The 19,981-nt window shown below is 40.5% G+C and overlaps 1 protein-coding gene across 1 annotated transcript in view; it reads left to right on the top strand.

Moving 5' to 3' along the window:
- Positions 1-457: 457 nt before the first annotated feature.
- Positions 458-19,981, top strand: part of RARB (retinoic acid receptor beta) — a 374,673-nt gene continuing 355,149 nt past the window's right edge. The window contains exon 1 of the mRNA XM_006176296.3: positions 458-650. Coding sequence (XP_006176358.1) covers positions 473-650 — 178 coding nt within the window. The 5' untranslated portion in view covers positions 458-472. The remainder of the gene's footprint in view (positions 651-19,981) is intronic.

Raw genomic sequence — 19,981 nt, 5'->3', positions numbered from 1 at the left:
TGAAATTAGGTAGAAGTTTTATTCTATACTAGAATATGAGAATTTAAGGAAACTAAGGTAGTGAGTGCAGGGGAACAAGTGGGAATTGGGAATCCCAGATTAGTATCAGAGACTTTTTTCATATAATGGTTTGATAAAGAAAAAAATGTTTTTGACTTGTGAGATATATGTACATGTTTTTCTCTTACAGGATTAGCAGTTCTGGACTTTAAAAGTGATAGCATTTCCCAGCCTCCAACTGAGAAACTGAACCAAAAAGCCATCCTTCCTGTCATCAGCAGAGCAAAACGAGAGGTGGAGACACCATGCTGAGAAGAAGCAAGGTCAGGTGCTGAACCTTCTTGCTTTTGGCCCAGAGCACGGCTCAGGCTCAGCTCTTGCTCTGAACTTACCTGCCTGCCCCACTTTGGTTCAAGGCCTGGAGTGATGAGTTCCGGCCCCAAAGCACCTTTCATTCTGTGAGGCCTAAAACATGACCACCAGCAGCCACGCATGTCACGTCCCGGCAGTGAGTGGACACATGACTCACTATCCGGCCGCGCCCTACCCATTGCTCTTCCCGCCGGTCATTGGAGGACTTTCCCTGCCTCCCCTCCACGGCCTTCACGGCCACCCTCCACCAAGTGGATGCAGTACCCCGTCACCTGCAAGTAAGTACCACTGGGATTTATTCTTTTCTCTTGATTGATTGGCTTAATGGACCTCGGAAAACAGGACGGTTCATAACCAAGGTGAGCTCTCATTTTGTTGGGTGTTGGTTTCTCTTGGTCTAGAAATCTGCCTTTGGTTCCATCAGCAGGAATATAATTTGAAACCAGATAAATGGTGGATCTGGGTCACTCAAAACCACATTGGTATTCTGTTCTATTTGATAAAATGTAAACACAAATAGTAACAGCAGATGTGACCAACGCACCTGAAAAAACTGGCCGCTTGATAAATAACATGGACCGTGAATTAGGAGATAATACCGTAAAAATCACAAATGGTAACCCAGAATTTAACATCTATTTTGGTTGTGAGATCTTCCTTTGAATTTCTTACTCATTTGCTGGGTACGAATAAAATCTGTAATTGTTTTCGACTTCCCAGGGATCTTTGCCACCAGTTCGTACCGTGTACGCCTTTTAAATGTCCTTGATCACTTTTGGCTTTTTAAACTGTTTCTTACCTCCAGCCTTCTCTACAATGTTGAGTATCTAGTACAATAAGATAGAAGTAGTTAGAGTTAGAATTCTTCAAGACTGATATGGCTTATCCATAGAAAGCATACATATTATATGTTTGTTTGTTTGTTTGTTTTTAGATAGTTCTGCCAATTTAAGGACAGGCTGTGGTAGCCAGTGAGCTTTTCCACCTTTTAGAAACAGGCTTCCTGTTGGGCACTTGGAGGTGAAAGGCACATTGACTCAATTGTGCTGCATCCAGCAGGCACGGTACCTTATCCAAGTTCCTTCAGGTTCATAACTTGGCACGAGCTCATCAGAGTTCTTTCTGCTGATTATTCCACATTTTGCTGCTTTTTATGATGTTCCGCCAAGTGTTGGCTTAGCCTTAGAAGTTTTTCTTTTAAAATACTCCCTTAATTTTTCTGTATTGTGGTCTTTGCTCCATAACTTCTCCCTCCTACTATCTCCTTAGCTCACTGGGAGCAGGGAGCTTGCTTCGCCTACCTGGGATCCCACAGCTTTGATACAGTGCCTTCAGAATTAGTAGGAGATGGATTTCTGGATGCTTGGGTGTTTGGATAGATGGACAGATGGATGGATGGATGGATGGACAAACAGATGGACAGACTCTCACTGCAGGGACATTGATTGCAGTCGTAATATTCTCCTGCCCGATATTTATTGACTTGTTTTCTTTCCTCCTTGGAATGACCTGATTATAATTCTTCCCTTCTTTATTTGGGATTTCTGGCCTAAGTGTGTGACCAGTAAAGTCTTTTAAATTGCTTAATAACATTTTCCCATGCTTCTTAAGTTGAAGTTGAAAGTAGATGCAGCCAAAGTAGCTCCTTGGCTATCAGGAGAGGCAGAAAGAAAACCTGGATTCAATCTTGCTGGCCCAGGTGCCAGTGTGAGCCTGGTTCACCCAACGTGCAAATAATATAGTGAAGTTACTTTCAACTATCACATGGTAGGGTCTGACTAAATAATTCTATAGCTCAGCAAGCCTGATGGAGAGCACATTCTAACACATTTCTCTCCTTAGGTCGGAAGAACATTTTGTAGATGTGGGCAAGGAATTAAGACATGAGTGTTAGGCCCATCCTGGGGGAGCTAATCTTGCAGGTTAAAAACTTTGGGTGGCTGTGGCCCCTAGATGCTCAGCATCAAACCCCAGCAACTTTGGGCTTCTTTGGCTACTAATTTTAAGGAAAATGCAGAGTGCAGTAAATGGAGGGGTGGGTGAGATCTTTATGCAAGATGAGCACCCCTGAACACTTAAACAGGCTCTCAATATACCAATCCCTGGCTCTCTGTTTGCAGATAGTTTGGGGTCTAAGAATTCTGTGGAGCAGTATTTGACAAACTTCAGCCTGGAAGGCAAAGCCGGCCCACCACCTGTTGTTGTAAATCAAGTTTTATTGGAACACCCACACCCACTGGTTTACATATTGTCTGTGGCCACTTTCATGCTACAATGAGAGAGGCTAGATAGCCCCCCAATCCTAAGATAGTTGCTGTCTTGCTCTTTACAGAAGAAGTTTGCTGACCCCTGTAGTGGAGATAAGACCACTGGGACAGGAGTCAAAGCCTCCCGAATCTAATCAGGCTGTGTCTCTAAGGGGAGATGTTAGCTCTCCTAATTCCTTAGTCCCTGAACGAGCTGGGCTAGATCGTACCTAAGGCTGCTCTCACTATAAACACAAGGCTGTTCTTTTCATTTCACAGTTACCAGCAAGGCACAGGATGCCGTCACTACTGAGTCGACCCATCATGAAATAGCTATTTTTCAAAATCAAAATTGGTCAAATATTGGCAATGTCATTTAATTCAACCTTTGGAAGGAGAGTGTCAGCAGTTCAAAAAAAAAAAAGATGGTGAATAATTAATTACAGTTTTTTCTGAGGGCCCTGATGAGAGAGTGCTGAGTAACTACACCTTGGAAGATGTCACTGGAAGGTGTCTGGAGAAGACGCAGTAAAAGGACAAAGTATAGAAAGTTCAGGCTGGAAATTGCAAAGTTGACTTACTTCATTCTCTGGATAGTGTGCTGCTTAATTATTTCCTACTACAGGCAAAGCATACTAAAGCCACTTAGAAAAAGATCATTAAAAGAAGCCACTGCTACTGTGTGGTCTGTTAGTTGGCCCTTGGATAGGCTGTTGCCTTTGTCAAAGCCTGCAGTTTAGAAAGACCATGAAACCAGGGGCAGGTCCAAAAAGTTACACACAGACTTTCTCTTGCTAAAATTAAACGAAGCTTTATTTATGCACTGAGGTTAGTTAGGGAGGTAGCCAAATTTCATAAAATCTTGATAATTACCAAAACCCATGCTTGGGTGGAAAAGCTGGCTAACTGGGGGTGTGAAGGGAACAAACATGGTGGGAATGACGCCATAAGCAGGGTCTCATCACTGAACAATGGGATCTGCTAGCATTTCTTTCATAATCTGCACGCCTCTTGATTCTGCCTCGTAACAAGGTTCTTTCAGCACCATGTTCTATGCAGGCTCCAGAACCTTCTGTCTCAAAAGGAAATGAAGAATTTCCACAGCAGCTACTGATGTTAGACCCACTCCTACTCTTCTGTCCATTCACTTCTGACTCCTGCGCAGCCTGTTCCTGACCAGAGCCTGAGCTCTGTCTGTCTAACACCTTTCTATAGCACACGTGACCTTCTTCCCATACATAACAGCGTCCTTGACCTGACCTCTCATTTATAGTCAATCTCGCTGAATTTCTCTTCCATAAACTATAAAATATTTTTATTTAAAGAACAGTATTTTATTATAAGACAGTCATATTCAAGTCTTTTCAGGATAAGGGGAGGTATAAATTAGAAAGAAAAGTTGTACTGTAAAGGGGTAAAATCAGATCATTTCAACTCCGACAAGCAGTGATTCCTTATGTGATAGCTCAGATTTTCTCCTGGTTCCCACGCCCAGGCTAACAGCCCATCTTTCCTTGGTCTGTGCCAGTAGTGGACCCTGTTCCTCTGTAGCATGGAGGACTTGGCTACTGGTGTGACCATTTGTGACCACTCACAATTCAGAGGGAAATCTGTGACCACTTTTCAGAAATTCTGCTCTCTAACACCTTCTACCTAAAGGAAAAAATATATATATTTGCAGGAGAGAAGTGAACTTAAAGCATCTTCTGTGTGTGCATATCCTTGTCTTTGCATTATGACTGAATTCTCATATCATGGAGTCTCTACAAGCTTAGAAATTAGGAAATCCACAAAAGAGAGAGTTAAGCAATAAGAAAAATGACCATGTATCAAGCATCTCCTGGATAATCCACTGAGTGTTTATTTAATGTCTGCCATTCTTAATCTTTTTAAATAGATTCTTAATATAGCTGCTGGGCCATTAGCAGCAGTCCCATTTGACAGATGAAGACCATGAGGCTTAGAGAAATTAAAGAGCCTACACTGGCTGGCTCATGTTGGAGCCAAATTTCAAGCCCAAATCTTGGGGGGACTTCAAAGTGCATGTCCTTCCCAGTGTGTTGGGCAATGAGACCAACTTAACCCCTCAGATAATCCCCCAGCTGCACTGTGGGCATGTCTTTCCATGATGGTTCACGGAGTCCTTGGAGATGAAGGACCTGTATAGGACCTCACAACCTCTTTAGTTTCACCAACTCCTGTGGGAGCAGTTCTCACTGTTCATCAAAATGAGGGGTTGAGGGGGGACCCCATAGGCAGGGAGTCACTGCCATGTCTCCGCTCAGCTCTCTCCTGTGGGCAGAGAGCTGGTCGCCTCTGGCAAGCATGACTTCCAGCAGGAGGGAAGCCTGCTCTGCTATGCCAGGGAACACTCAAAATTTAATGTTCCAGAGCTCGCTGTGAAAGTTGGACAACTGTCCGTCTGTCTCTCTTTATGTTTCTTTCACGGCTGCTCGTTCTGGTTTATGGCCGCACATGTGCTTTTTTATAGGTTGTTGTAAGCTGGAAAATATTAAGAGTTTTGGCTTCGGAGCCTCTCTCAAAATGATCTCAGTTTAACGCCAGGATCTTAAAATGAGAATTCTTTTCCCCTGTTTCTTTAATGATCCAAAAGTGCTCTCCTGTCAGAATCACAAAAGAGGGTATTCGCTTAAAAACAATCCCAACTTTCTGGAGCGACAGACTGTGAAGCTCAGAATTAGCAATGACAAGACGTAAAATGAGTGTTATTTCTATTTCTTGTCTTAAACTAAGACGAGCCTTATTTACCCAGCTTGGCTAAAGCACGGTGTGCGGCCAGATTGGAATTCCTTATTGCACGTTAAGGACAATTGGCCCAGGGGTGTTGATTCTGTTTCAGATACCTGCATATTGATGATAACTAAAACCAGCTCATTAATTTGTGTTATCCGTCACCCTTGCTCTGTAGTCTAATCTTCTTTCTACTGTGAGTTATATTTATACTTAAACGTACACAAGGACCCCACTGAAAAAAGATCACATCTAATTTAAAGATATCTGGGACTTAATATATTGCTGGTATTTAGTGAATGTCAGACGTAATAGTATGATCCTTAGGTGCGTATCCTTCACAATTTGTAACCCAAATATAAATAAGTTTAAAGAAAGTGAAAGAAACTTGTTAGGAACTTTAGTAAACTCAGTTATAGCAATTTTGTCCATCTCATTGGCTTTGGTCATTTGGTATTTCTAAAGTTCTAAGATGCCAAAGGCTTTTATCTGAATGTTTTAGAAATAGAGTTGAAGCTTTTGGAATGATTGAAGGGTTTTGGTGGTCTTGCACAGGCCTAGGGCCGTGTGTGTAGGATGTAAGGCTCCATTCCTTAAACAGGTATTGATTACTTCAGTGAAGTGCCCCTTTCCCCAGTAATAAAGGAATCTGTGTGTCATCTCCTTGATGTCCCTACAATTTCCCCAGACTCTGATCGAGCGCAGCGTGTAATCCTTTGAATAGTTCTAATGAGGAGCTGGGTCCATTCTGTTTATTGAACTTCACCCCAAAGGGATCAGGAATATGTGAACATGAATTAGAAACAAAAAGATTACTGTTCAATTTCATCAACTTAACTACGATGCCCAAAGGAGAATTTCAACTCTCAGTGTGTGTTTTTGAATAGAAATAGGCTTTCAGTCCATGGAGGTGATCATAAAAACAGGAATGGATTTTCCTCTAAGTTACTCCTGCCTATGATCATTCCTAGGGAGGGCATGTTTGAAAGAATAGATACCAAAAAGAGACCAAGAAGGGAGAAAGAAAGGGATGCTTTAGGGTTTATATTAGAATGCCTTTTGGTATTCTATTTATGAAATAAATTAAACAGACTTTTACCAAGAGCATTTTTGACCTTTTGAAAATTGAACCTCTGAAAACTGGAATCACAACAGCTCTGAGTTGGCTGAGATGTGAAACCTTCCATGGGTTCCAAATTTCTGTCTTGATGAACTCATCAGTCTACAACTCGTGCACATTTCAGATGGGCTATTCTGCTTCTAACGATGAAAACCCCATTCGGGTGACCTTAAGTGACGGGAGATTAACCTCCACACACATCCACGTGGACGCACATGAGGACAGGCAGTGCTGCCCCCAGGCGGCTGCCCCCTGGGCCGTCTTCAGGATGGAGCTCAGGCAGTTCCACAGGAGCTCTGGCCATTTATGCTGTGATGCAGCTCCCGATTTTGTCTTGGCTTCTCTGTTTTTCTGCTTTGGTTCCCTCTGACATTTGAATGGTTTTGGTAATTTAAATAGGTGAGGGGGTGGGGAGGGAAGGTGGAAGAGAGAGGAAGAGAGAGAGAGAAATAAGAGAAAGGCAGAGAGAGACTCTAATTAACCTGGTCATTTGAGCTGCAGGCCACCTCCAAGAACTTGGGACTGGTAGAGCAGCCAATGGGCAGGTGCTGCCATCAGACCACTTGATTTTTCACTTTGCCATGAGCATGTGTTAAACGTAGCTGCCATTTATTTAATGTGCTCCAGGTCTTACCTCTATCTGCCCACAGGAAAAGAGAAATAAAGGAACAAAGATGGAGGTAACCAACTTTCCCAGGGTTGTCAGACAAAACTGGTGGGCCTGGGTTTGAATGCTTCTTGCTCTAAAGCCAATCTTATTTTCACAACTCGGTGTTAGCTACGGATATCAAGGTGATGCGAAGATTTTCACACACAGTATCTCGCACTCCTACTGGGAAGTCATGAGCACCTAAAATCGTTTCGATCAAAAACTCTGATGGCTCTTTGTCCTCTAAGACCTTGATTTTGCAAAGCTTGTAACATCCCCTCCCACCCACGGACCTACTGTGCGTACTGTTTTTCTGTTTTTTTGATTTTTGTTTTGTTTTGACTATACATGTCCTATTCCGCTGTCTTCAGTTGTTTTCATAGATTTACCTCCTCTCTGCGTCTGTTAACCTGAATGCCTGGCACAAAGTAGAAACTCACTTAAGGTTTGTGGAATGACCGAATCAATGGTTCTTGCTGGTGGAGGATTTTGGAAATTTGTGGATATGCTTTTGGATGTTGCAATTATTGGCAGCACTCTAGACAATAAATGGATAAGGGCTAGGAGGCTGACTGTGAACAAGAGTTGCAAATAGTAAAAAATTCCCTGATGTCCTCATGATTTCCCAATGTCCCACCAGACAGTCATGTCAAGAACTGCCCCCCCCAAATAAATTATGATTAACTCAAGCTAAACCATAATTCCATTTAAAATATGAATGCAAAATATTGTATGCTTTTATTGTATCCTGAATTATAGGGCTATCATTGCTGGGTAAATTGAGAGTAGGCCAGTCTTTGTGTTGTTTGATATGTTTCGAAGAGTCGTTCACCATTTCAGGAAATTGTGTCTCTGCTGACAGTGCTCTTCTTGGTGTTTAGGTCACCAATACCACACATTTTTATCAACCTGCATTTGTAGTTAAAACATTCAATGCAATTTTGCATAGAGGGACATGCATCTTAACACTAGTGCATGCCTGAACACTTACACGTTGAAATAACTATTATTTTATTATAAATGTTTTTCTTTGAATTCATCCATGATATTGCAGTCAGGGCATTATATTATCTTCTTTGAAATTACATGTGTAGGTGGGCTATATTAGCTATGATTTTCATCTTGATATAGTAAAGCGGGTGTCATAAAAAATGTTACTAAAAGAACCATTGCATCCAGAAGGTTCACGATTACTGGAATGAATGGATGGATGGATGGATGGGTGGATGGATCCATGAATGAGTCAGTTGGAAATAAGTAACCGTGTCAAATAAACTGCTTCGAAAGTAAATGTTCTGGCTGTTGAGAGAAGAGGAAGGAGCTATTTAAGTGAAATGGGCAGAGAAGGGTTTGCAAAACCAAATGCAGTGATGTGCCACACATAGGACACTGGGCGTGGTGCTGGGAAAAGCCATGTCCACAAGACCCACGGAAAGGAGGAAGGTGGGTTGCTTTTTGTTTTGTTTTGTTTTGTTTTGTTTTGTTTTTGAAGTTAGTTATTTTTAATTTATTTTATTGAAGTATGGTCAGTTTACAATGTTGTGTCAATTTCTAGTGTACAACAAAATGTTTCAGACATCCGTATACATACATATATTCATTTTCATGTTCTTTTTCATTAAAGACTGGTATAAGATATTGAATATAGGTCCCTGTACTCTACAGAAGAAATCTGTTTATCTATTTTATATGTAGTAGTTAGTGTCTGCAAATCTTGAAGGTGTTTTAATTTTCCATCTGGGATGGCATGTGGGTTTGATAAGGAGCCATCCAGCCTTTGCCTCCATTTCCTGATGTGTAACCAGAGTCCCCATGATGTACAAGAGGGAATCAAACATGCTGTCATTCATGAATTCACTCTTGTAATATTTACTTAACACACGTGTGTTAGGTATTGCAGAAGGCACCTCCGCATCTCTCTGATCGTTTGCTGGGTGAGCCCATCAGAGCCATCAGTTCTCCCTTGTGTGTCCTGCCAGGTTCTACCTCCCATGAGACCTCATTTCAGGATTTACCAGGAAAAACGTCCAGGACCATTATGGGTTGAATTGCGTCTCCCCAAAAATGATGAACTCCTAATCCCCAGGATCTATGAGTTGAATGTAACTCCACTTAGGAATGGAGTCTTCTCAGATGATCAAGTTAAAATGAAGTCATTAGGGTGGACCCTAATCCAGGATGGTGAGTGTGCTTGTCATGAGGAGAAGTGTGGACACAGAGACAGGGCTACAGAGAGGAGGCCATGTGAGGACTGGGGTTATGCTGCCATAAGACAGGGGACACCAAGACGGCCAGCACACCACCAGGAGCTCGAGGAGAGGCGTGGAGCAGATTTTGCCTCACAGCCTCAGAAGGAAGCAATCCTACCGGCACCCTGACTTTGGACTTCTAGCCTCCAGAACTGTTTATGCTACTTTGTTGCAGCAGCCGCAGGAAACTAACAGGAACCATAACTGTGGCCAATACCTTCCTACCACTGGAGAGGGAAAAACTATGCATTTGACCTTTTCCCCCTTTAAAAATGTCTAGTAATTCAGCTGTCTTCTCATAATTTTATCCTCACAATGACTTTCTTTTCCTGCGTATTGTGGCTCCCTCGGCTTGAACGAATGAATATTTTAGGAAAGTGATTTTTTGTTCCCTTCCTAGACAATCTCTCTTAATTCTGGCAGCTACAAGTCCATGATCATGAGTCACAACATTCGCGACTTTTTAAACGAATTTCTCTGTATGCCTCCCTGGCTTTCTTTGGGTCCTTTCCTTGGATCCTTGGGTGCTAAACTCCCACCCTCTTCCATGACCCCCCACCTGTCTTGTTTAATATGCACTTTGATTTTAATGTTAAAGCCTTTGCCTCCCAGCTCTGCGAGGTTACCCATCGCTGTCTTATTGGAGCCTGTGTGACTCTCCAGAAGAGTGATTCTTATTACAAGTTCATATTTCAAGTTCCAGTCACTGAGAGAACATTGGCCACAGCGATCTTACCATTATAATTATTGGTTCTTTATGATCTCCAGCATCACTTTATTGGCTATCTGGCCGTCTCTTCAGGATTTGTGAGCTATAAATTTCATTGACTTTGTCTAACCTTCCAGAATTCATGGTGGCTTCTCCCTCTTTGATCAGGCAAATTTGAGCAACTTCCCTGTCTGGCTCCTGGCACCCTTTTTCAGTAATACGCCCTTTCTTTTTTTATACTTAGAGTAAGTTTTGTCATACAATTAGTTCTATCCTCTGTTCATGTCCTGGTCTTTACAACTACTTCAGTTAGTTCTCCACATCTGAGATGTTTTAGTTCCTTACAACCAAAAACCTTCTTCAATTGTTTTGAGACCTAAAGTTTACATCACATGTAAACTTCACTGAAGGATTCTGGGCCTCACTAAACTCTTCCCTTGTTAACTTTGCCTTCAGTGAAGTGGGTACCTGGGCTACTGTCTTTTTACATCATAAGATGAATCAAATTTAATAACATGAAAATCTGTGTATGTAGTTTTTTTTTTTTCCAATTTTTGGCCAAAATCTAAAAAAGGCCATTGTACCATTTGATGGAAATGACCACTTCCAATGAGAAGGCATCCTGTTAATTTAGTATTAAGATATTTTGCCAAATGTCCATAAGTTTTACAAATGTTTAGACAAAATTGAAATGTCAGGGCATTTTGGGGATAAGGGTGGTGGTTTGACCTGTGCCCTGTGGGTGCTGATGGCAGCAGTAAGCTATGTAGCCATTGTTTTGGGGTGAATCACACGGGGCGTCGGGAGCGGCATTGTTCAGAGACTGCCCCTCACCTCTAGGGGCGACAGTCAACGGCAAAAGTACTAATTAGGAAAGGTTCATCTTGTTGAACCAAAAATGGTATTAATGCAGATAATTTGGGGGGCAAAGGCAGTAGAAATGAGGCAGGAGACTTTGCAGGACAGTTTTACGCAGACCCCCTCTGTGTCCTTGAGCAGGGTTTTAAACTTGTGTTTCAGCTTCCTGGTCTGTAAAATCAGGGTAGTGGCACCTTCAAAGAGTCATGAGGAGACTGTCATCAGTTGATACACATAAGCTACTTACCACAGCACTGTAACAGTGGAAACTCAACAAATACTAACAGTCATTACTATCACCTGCTCTCTGAAGTCAGAATCCATCTGCTCGTAAGCAAAATCCTTTCTTGTGGCAGGACTTTCATTCCATCAACTGTTCATTTTAAGAACTGCTTCCCGAACGTAAAGGTTGCTCTTACACACACAAGTACTTTTCCATATTCTTTAAAGTCTACATCAGGCCACAGTTTTCACTTCACCGTGTTTATACTTTGCCAAGATTTTCCCTTAAATTTCAGAATTCTCCAGGAGGTGGTTTTGACTTTATTGGAAAGGACTCTTTTTCATGAGTAACCCTGGCCTGCGGAGTAATTCATATTTATCACAAAGAGCTCACATCCAGAAAGTGCACGTGCGTCTGAGCTTGTCTCACAGGCGAGCTCCCTTCAGAGTCAGGGATCTCAGGCCAAGGCTGGGCCCTCCTCTCCTCCTGGGGCTGCAGGCTCTGCAAGTCAGTCTGTCTCTATAAACAATCTCTAATAACGCTTGATCTAATTTCTGCAATGTTTATAATAACATACATTTCTCAGCCGCGATGGTTTTGCTTCTGTTAATACCAAGCTACTCTAATGTTAATTGCTTAATGGTGATGAAGTTGGCCAATCTAAAATAAGATGCCTAGAGAAAAACCTAATCTTGACATTTTACACCAGTAAATAGCACTTAATGATGACCACGTGGTTCGAAAGAAAGCAACCCTTCCCATACTTAGTAAACCTCTTTTATCAGAATGTCTTGATGGCATATTGGACCAAATAGGGATTTCTGTGTGTTCTGATGGCAATCTGTGAGATGCCCACGGACTTCACACCATCCTTGTCTCCTGCCCTGATCCCCTGGAGGCAATTTCAGGATTTGCCTTTCACTTCTTCGCAAGAAATCTTATTCCAGAACCAAATTAAAGTATGCATGTGCCGCTGTTAATATAGTTTTGTTCCACTCTGAATCCCCTAATAGGTTTAAGTAAATATACATGAAGTAAATACTGCTGCAAAGGTTAACATCTCTTTAGTACTCATCACAATTTTTTGATTCCCCACTTTGAGAATGGAAGACAGAGATGTGTGTTCAGAAGTGGGCAAACAGAAGTGCTGTGGAGAAATGGAAAAGACAAGGCTTGGTGCTGGGACCCAAGACTCCAATGGTAAACACGACTGGCAGAGATGGAATATAGCAAGGATATGGAAAGACCTGGTACACTGGAAGAAAAAGACGAATAATCCGAGCCAGACATAGTCAGGAGATTTCATTTTACTGAAAAAAGAATTTAAATGTCCCATATCAACCTCATATTGGTAGTTACGGAAATACAAATCAGGGCCACCTTGCAATGTCATTTTATATTCACTGTTAGAAAAATTAAGAAGGGTAGTGACAATACCAAGTGTTCACTAGAATGTCGATCAACAGATACTCTGAGATATATTGCTGGCGAGAGTATAATTTAGTGTAATTATCTTGAAAACGACTTAGCACCCTCCTATACAATGTAATATTCAGATTTCCTATGACCAAGCAAAATCCTAGAGTAGCTCTTTAACAGGAATATCAGGATTCGTGTTTAAGAATGGTCATAGTAACACTGTTCACAAAAAGTAAAAATTGGATACCATCCAAATATCTGTGAGCAGACGTGCTCATATGCACTAAATTAAATAGTTTTCATCAATGAAAATGAAGTTATAGGCAACAACACAAATAGATCATAGAAACATAATATTGAGTAAAAAGGCAAATTCTTTAAGACTACACAGGATGCTAACATTTTTATAAACCTCAGAGAAATATTGTTCAGAAAAATATATATATTTGTAATAAAGCTACACATTTTAAAAAGTCAAGGGAATGATAAAGACCAAACTTAAGAGATATCTCCTGGGGTTAAATGGGATAGGCAAGTGGATGGGATAAGCAAGAACCACACGGGTGGATGCAACAGAAGTGACAAGAGTTCTAATTCCTACATACTCATTTTACTAATATGCTTTATACCCCATGCGTGTGTATATATATACACACACACATACATATACATATATATATATATAAAGAGAGAGAGAGAGCATATATTTTGTAATTATTAAGTATGCATTAAAAAGATAAAGGCTATGACTATATTCTCCATGTGTTAGAAACAGACAGGAGAAAGGAAAAGTAAAGAAAATTGGCCGTAGCCTTAAGCAGAAAATTCACGTTACAAAAAAAAGGCAAATGGCCAATAAAAATTTTTTTTTTAAATTTCAGTCTTAACAGTAGTTGGACCAATGCAAATTTTCAAAGAAATGCAAATTAGGATTTTATTTCTTGTTATGAGAAAGCAGAGATTTAAAAGAAAGAGTCCCATTGTTACTCGGGCTGTAGAGAAATGAACACTCATGTGCAGTCTTGATGGTGAGAATGAAAATTGATATATCCTTTCTATGGAATAATTTTGCAGTAAATGACAAGGGCCTTAAAATATTCATACCAATGGCTTTGCGTTTTTGCTGCTATGAATTTATTCATAAGAAATAAATGTTTTAGTGTGCTTGGGAGGACACAGATATTAGCACAGACTTGTTTATAATTTAAAAAAAAACTGGCGACAACCTTCCTGGCTAATAAAAAATGATTTATTAAAATAGAGAGAGAATGAAAATGATAAGCAGCCCTTTTAAATGTCAATGGAGAAATTAATATTGACACGAAAATGTTCAATGGGGAAAACAAGTTACAGACTTAATAGGATTGTTTTAAATATTAAGGGTACTTAATATTCTTCTACTTTTTAACAGATGTATATTGTGTATGTTCAGGGTGTCTTATGTGGGTTCAGGACAAATTCTGGGAAGCAAATTTATAGTATTTATTGCTGGTCACATGGGATTACCTGTGATGTTTTCTTTAACTTTATTCAGGAGTCATGACTGCCTCATGGTAGCCTCGCTGCGTATTTCTTGGCACATAGTAAGTGCTCACTAAATGTTGGCATATGAATGCATTAAACGGCAACTTGTGCAATTAATGAAGATAAAGGAAACCTTCTGTTGAGCTAATTCAGTTATACTTAACTGAAACAAATGTCCTGTCTAAATGAGCATCCTTGTCCTCCCAGATCTTAGTGTCACGTTCAAGATATTTATGCCTGATTCCATTTCCAAGGAATTAACCCTTCCCAGGGACATTTGCATTTTGAAATAGAGTCTACAGTGGTTGAACTTCCAAGAAGATACTTTGGAGTAGGAAAGTTATCCTAGCAACTTCTCAAAGCTATATCCTATGGGAGCCATGGACTCCATCCACCCCCAAGCCACTTCTATTTTCATAGACTCTATAGACAGATTATAACTGTTGTCAGCACTACTGCCTATAGAAATCATAATTACCATCTATATGAGAGACCATATAGGTTATCTTATTTTTTCCACAACAAATGTAAGGTATTTTTGATTAACTTATTTACCTACATCCAATTTCATTGAGGAAAATCAATTTTATGACTTACAAAAAAGTCATGTGCACAACTTTTTTAGAATTGTAAAAGGAGTAACTTTGGGGAAAGAGAAAGTAAGTATGAGAGAAATGGAACCAACCTGAGGCCAGTTCATTAAAATGCATCCCTACAAGGTAGACAATGAATGTTGCTCAGATGACCTAAAAGCCTGTCTCAAGGAGAGTCCCATGGCTAACACAGCCACATGGCTGACAGGGTCCACAAAATGCAGTCATCCAGCCACCTTGAGAACACGGAGGACTGTGCCGCCAAGCACAGCCCAACAACACAGTAAATCTGACTCTGTTTATGTGTGTTTGTGTTTTTAATAACGTCCCTCAATGTGGGCCAAATTAATCATTCCAAAGTTCAGTCAGCGAAAGCAGGTCCCCCACGGGGGTCCCAAGCAAAGTCTCCAGGTACATGTAGCTCTCTCACAATCTGAACTTAATCCAAAAATAAATATTAGAGTGTCAAGATAAAAAAAAAAAAAAAAGGTCTTCATAGCCTTCAGGCAATTTTCCATAAAAACTGTTTTCTTCAGCCAAGGATTTTTGTAAGCCTTGAGAAGCTATGAATTTGAGGTTATGCTCTCTTGACAAGGACTCGAGGAGCCGAAGGAACAGGATTTTCCCTCCCAGAACAATTTGAAATCACCTCCAACAGACAACAGGTTATGGAAAAATATAGAGAAGAGGATTTTAAAGTGCAGACTTTGGAGCCAGAAAAACCTCCATTGTGACCCAGCTCTGCGACCCTTGGCTCAATCTCCTCACCTCTCACTGTTTCCTTGGTGGAAACAGTTTGCTCTGGAAACAGGAGACTGTTCCCTCTGCCCATTTTATCTGCTGGGAAGAGGGGCCAGCATGAGCACTGAATGAAAGCTTGCATGGGAGGTCCTTTGCATAGAGCCTCCATCAGGCTCAATTTCGCCCCCAGCATGGGTCAGTTTGTTGATAGGGAGGCAGCGGGTTTGGGGAAGAGGAGGAATACCAAGAATTTGAAGACAAAGAGGAAATGGAAAATAATCATCTGTAGAACTAAGATTCTTTTTCATGGAAGGAAAACTACCTGAGCAGAAGCAAATAGATTCAAGGGCATGTTAATCTCAGTGGGATTAATTTTCTTTGGATACAGGAAGGGATAGTCAGTGCTGGTATGCTTATCCCCTCTTGGCCTCCCCCTCCCAAACCCACCCCCCAGACCCACACCTTCAACAGAAACACAATGAGACCAGATGCTTTATGTTTCCAAACGCCCAATGCTTGCTTTTGTGTGGTCATCATGGTACTGGTGTTTGCTACGATATGTCAGTGGTGGCGGGTTTTTCAGGGGGGGAAATATGAAGTATTTCTTAATCTTACTGTGGATCTTGCATTACAGAGCACAGCAGGGGATATTTAACTGGCAAGTTCTCTCTGAGGTCACAGTGTGCCACTTTTTTTTTTTTTTTCATGGAAAGCTTCAACTGCTCGACTAAAGAATGCGTTCCTTTAACAGGCAAATGAAAAAGAGACTGCCCGGTGATTCCTTGAGGTATGCTTAATTAATTCCAATCTGTTAATGACGGCAATTTTCTCATTTCACATGATAAATGGTGGCCCTTTCTAAGAGGCATCTCGAGAAAGGACCTCCTCCCCACCCCCAGTTTTTTTTTTTTTCCCTTTGTCCTTGGCTACTTCTGTCGCTTGCTGCTCAGAATGAGCTCACATCAGTAATAGTCATAAATAATTTACAAAAGTAATTCCTGTCTAATCACTTGGGACTTGGGGTTTTTATGATGTTGCCAGATGTGCCATCAAAAAAAATCATCCGGTTCAGAAACTTGTGATAAATTGAGTCAGAATCAACTAACTCCCTGAGGACAACCGGTCTTTTCTCGTGGACTTGTGTTGGGGTTCTCACCCGTCTTCCCCTCTTCTCTCTGCCCCCACATTCCCGCACACCAGAGACAAGAAGATCTCTAAGTGCCAGGCTACGGGAGGTTGTAGGCATGTATCAGAGACCCTAGCATCAGTTTTATGTTTCTCTCAATTGTTAAAGGGACACTTTAGTCCAGGCAAGGGGTAGACAGGGAGAGTTTGAAAAGCCCCGGACAGTCTATATTTTTCATACAGATACAGCGCTGGTGCCAACATGATATAAATACCCAGACATTGCTTGTGGGATAATATTCTCCTCTTTTCAATGAAAATCCTGCTCAGAATTCACCTTTACTTCCTCTGGACCCTTACCACATGAGTTTTATGTCTCTAATGAAGAATTTTGGGTTATTCCCCCTTACCATGTGGTTTAAATATTTACCCCTCGTATGGAATTGTCAACTTGTCGAGGCTGAGTCCTACATTATTGCCGCCTTCACTTAGGATGATGCCTTTCACCAGGGAGATGCTCACTAGTTTTGTGGAATGAAGGAAAGAATCTGAAAATGGATGAATTTTTATCCTGAAGCACATGGGGGAATAAATGGAAAGATCCACCTTGAGCTTTTCAACCACTTTGCTGGCTCATGTTATAGTAACTAAGCTGGGCAGTAACTAAGTCAGTTGCACTGGGAAAAGACCTTAACTCAGTTCATATCATCTATGCAAGGATTTGAAATGATGCCACCTGAACCAGGAATTTTGTTTTCCTAAATTACAGTCTCTCAGTGGAGATTAAAATATCTATAATGCAGTGCAACAAGACACAGTAGTGTTCTCTGATGACAAATTAAATCTCTGGGGAGAAAGTCCCCCATGTTGTCTCTGATTACATTGTCAAGGAATCCTGTGAATTTGCTGACATGTAGGTTTTTCCTTTAATGTAAAGCAGGCAAGGAGGGAGGGAGTGTGGAGAAAAAGACAGTAGGGGGAGAATGTGGAGTCTTTTAGGGAAATTGAGTGGGGACGTAGTACAGAGTCCCAGCAGTTATTGTGGAAGGGCAGCAATGGCGGTGAGCTATGGATGCTCAAAATCCAATATTTACATAGCTCTTCATCTTTGGATCTGAAGGGACATAAAGGTATTATCTTTGCCCAATGACTTGGTAAAGATCAGAATAGGAATCGTATGATTCTTTAAGTACAACTGAATAGCCTCTTATAGTTAAATAATTTATAGAGCAAACAAGTGAAGCACTGTTGCCTCTTGGGGCCCCCCATAAGCTAATTATTCTCCCAATTTCTTGCCAACATTTTGAAAGATTTTGATTGGTAGAAATCAATGCAATTGTTTAAAACCTATTGGTCAATCGTTTTGTGGAGTTAGGTACATTTTCAGGGACTACTTTTTACAATAAAGATAGTTAGATATTAGCCATTATGACTTAGATTATCTTCTCCTGTTTCTTATTAGACAAATAGCCTGCAATTTATTTTAATGCCTGTATTTATTGAATAGAAAGAGCTCATAAATGTTCCAATACTGAGACATAAGAATGTATCAGAAGGTACTTTACCTAAAATATAGCTCTAGAAAATGAAACTATTTATTTTCCCCTCTTTTATTTTGATCTTGGCCCACATGCCTACATAATTTTATGTCACTGTAGTCGTAAAGCAAATACAAGTTTTAATTATGGTCTCTGCTTTCCTTTACAAAAGGATGCTATCGGTTGCTGCTCTGTGGGAAGTTGCTGAGACTAGTGCCTGCTCTGTTCCACAGTGTTCCTTTATGAGCCGTTACAGGGGAAATACGTCTTCTGATTTTTACGGCACAAATAATATTTTCAGTGAGAAAAAAAGTTTTTTTATCTTATGGCAATGGAAACATTTAATGATCACATCTTCCTTTTTTCATTGGATCCTGGAAAGCTTAGAGTCACCTTTGCAGTCTGCTTTAAATACATGATTTATGATGAACATTTGCCAGACATACCTCCAATTCTACTTTCATCCAATTCTACTTTCTTCAAACAGTTTTCTGTTTTCTTTCAGTTCATTTTATGCACCTAAAACCCTTTCCACAAGAATTTTTTTCTTTTACTATTGTAATATGTCCTTCATAATTATTTTAATTTCTGCGTAATATTTTATGAAGTAGAGGTAAACCATTATATGCATTTGGTGTTTTCTATTTTTTCTACCAGCACAGAAAATAATAAACATCTTTTACATCCAAAGATTTTTTCCCCCACCCTAAAAAAATTACTTTCCTTGGATAACTTTTCGAGAATGAAATGACACATTCAAAAGCTCTGCACTGACAACCAGTCTCAATCCAATTTTGCCCTTTTTTGAAGGTGGGAAGAGGATTAATCCATGGTAAATCTTTACTTACAGGTAGACTGAAGGGTACAATTATTACTGAAAATTTACTCCTCACAAGAAGTAATTGAAACTTTGTGTTCTAGTCTGCTTGGTGAATATAACACTTCTAGGCAGAGTTAGGCGAAAATGAATCTCAGCTTCAAAAGTCTGAAAACATCATAAATGTTTTTCCTGGTTAATGAAAGAGAAATTATTGAAAATAAGATATATCTACACAATAAAATACTACACAGAAACTAAAGTGAACTTTTCCTATGCCTATAGGAAGATTTAATACCTTTTTAATAACCTATTATGCTTTTTAGTAGTTTAGCATTTAGTAACCATCTTTACCCATCTATGTTTCCCTCAGTGGTTCTCAACTAGGGGTTGAACTGTACCTGAGAAAGCATCTGGAAATATGTAGGAAGTTTTTGGTTTGTCATTTACAACCGAAGGCTGCCGCTGGCAACTAATGGGTTCCAGCCAAGGTTTTTCAACATCTGTATCCCACCAAATAATCCTGTACCCACCCCTCAGACACACACACATGATTGTTTTGCTCAAAATGCCAGTAGCCCCCACTGAGACACACAAGTGTCTCTAGGCCTGGTCTTAGTCAGTGTAGAAAGCAGGTCATTGGCTTGGTGCCTGGTCCTTGTAGACAAACACTGAGCTCCTACTGTGTGCCACGCATTCTTCTAGGCACGTAGAATACATATCTGTGAATGAAACAAACACTCTGTCCCTTGTGAAACTTACATTCTGGAGAATGGCTTTTAATAAATGTTGCTTCAGGCCATAGAGGTGGAAAAAAGTGATATGTAAACCTTCTTTCACCATATGCCTGAATAAATAGGCAAAAAAACCCTTTGAGTTGCAGGGATAGGGGCCTCTTGTGGTAGCTCACATTCTAAGCAAAAAGCATTACGTCACTTGTTCCATTAACCCCCTTTTGATCTTGACCCTTTGAGCTTAGTTGTGTGTCTCCTTTTTCCACGGATCTCAAATTTTCCCTAACCCTTGATTTTACATTTTTCGTAATCC

This window comes from Camelus ferus, chromosome 1 (genome assembly GCF_009834535.1).
Source record: "Camelus ferus isolate YT-003-E chromosome 1, BCGSAC_Cfer_1.0, whole genome shotgun sequence".
NCBI classification, from domain to species: Eukaryota; Metazoa; Chordata; class Mammalia; order Artiodactyla; family Camelidae; genus Camelus; species Camelus ferus.
The sequence above is the reverse complement of the archived record's forward strand: the minus strand, read 5'-3'. Positions and strand labels throughout refer to the sequence as shown.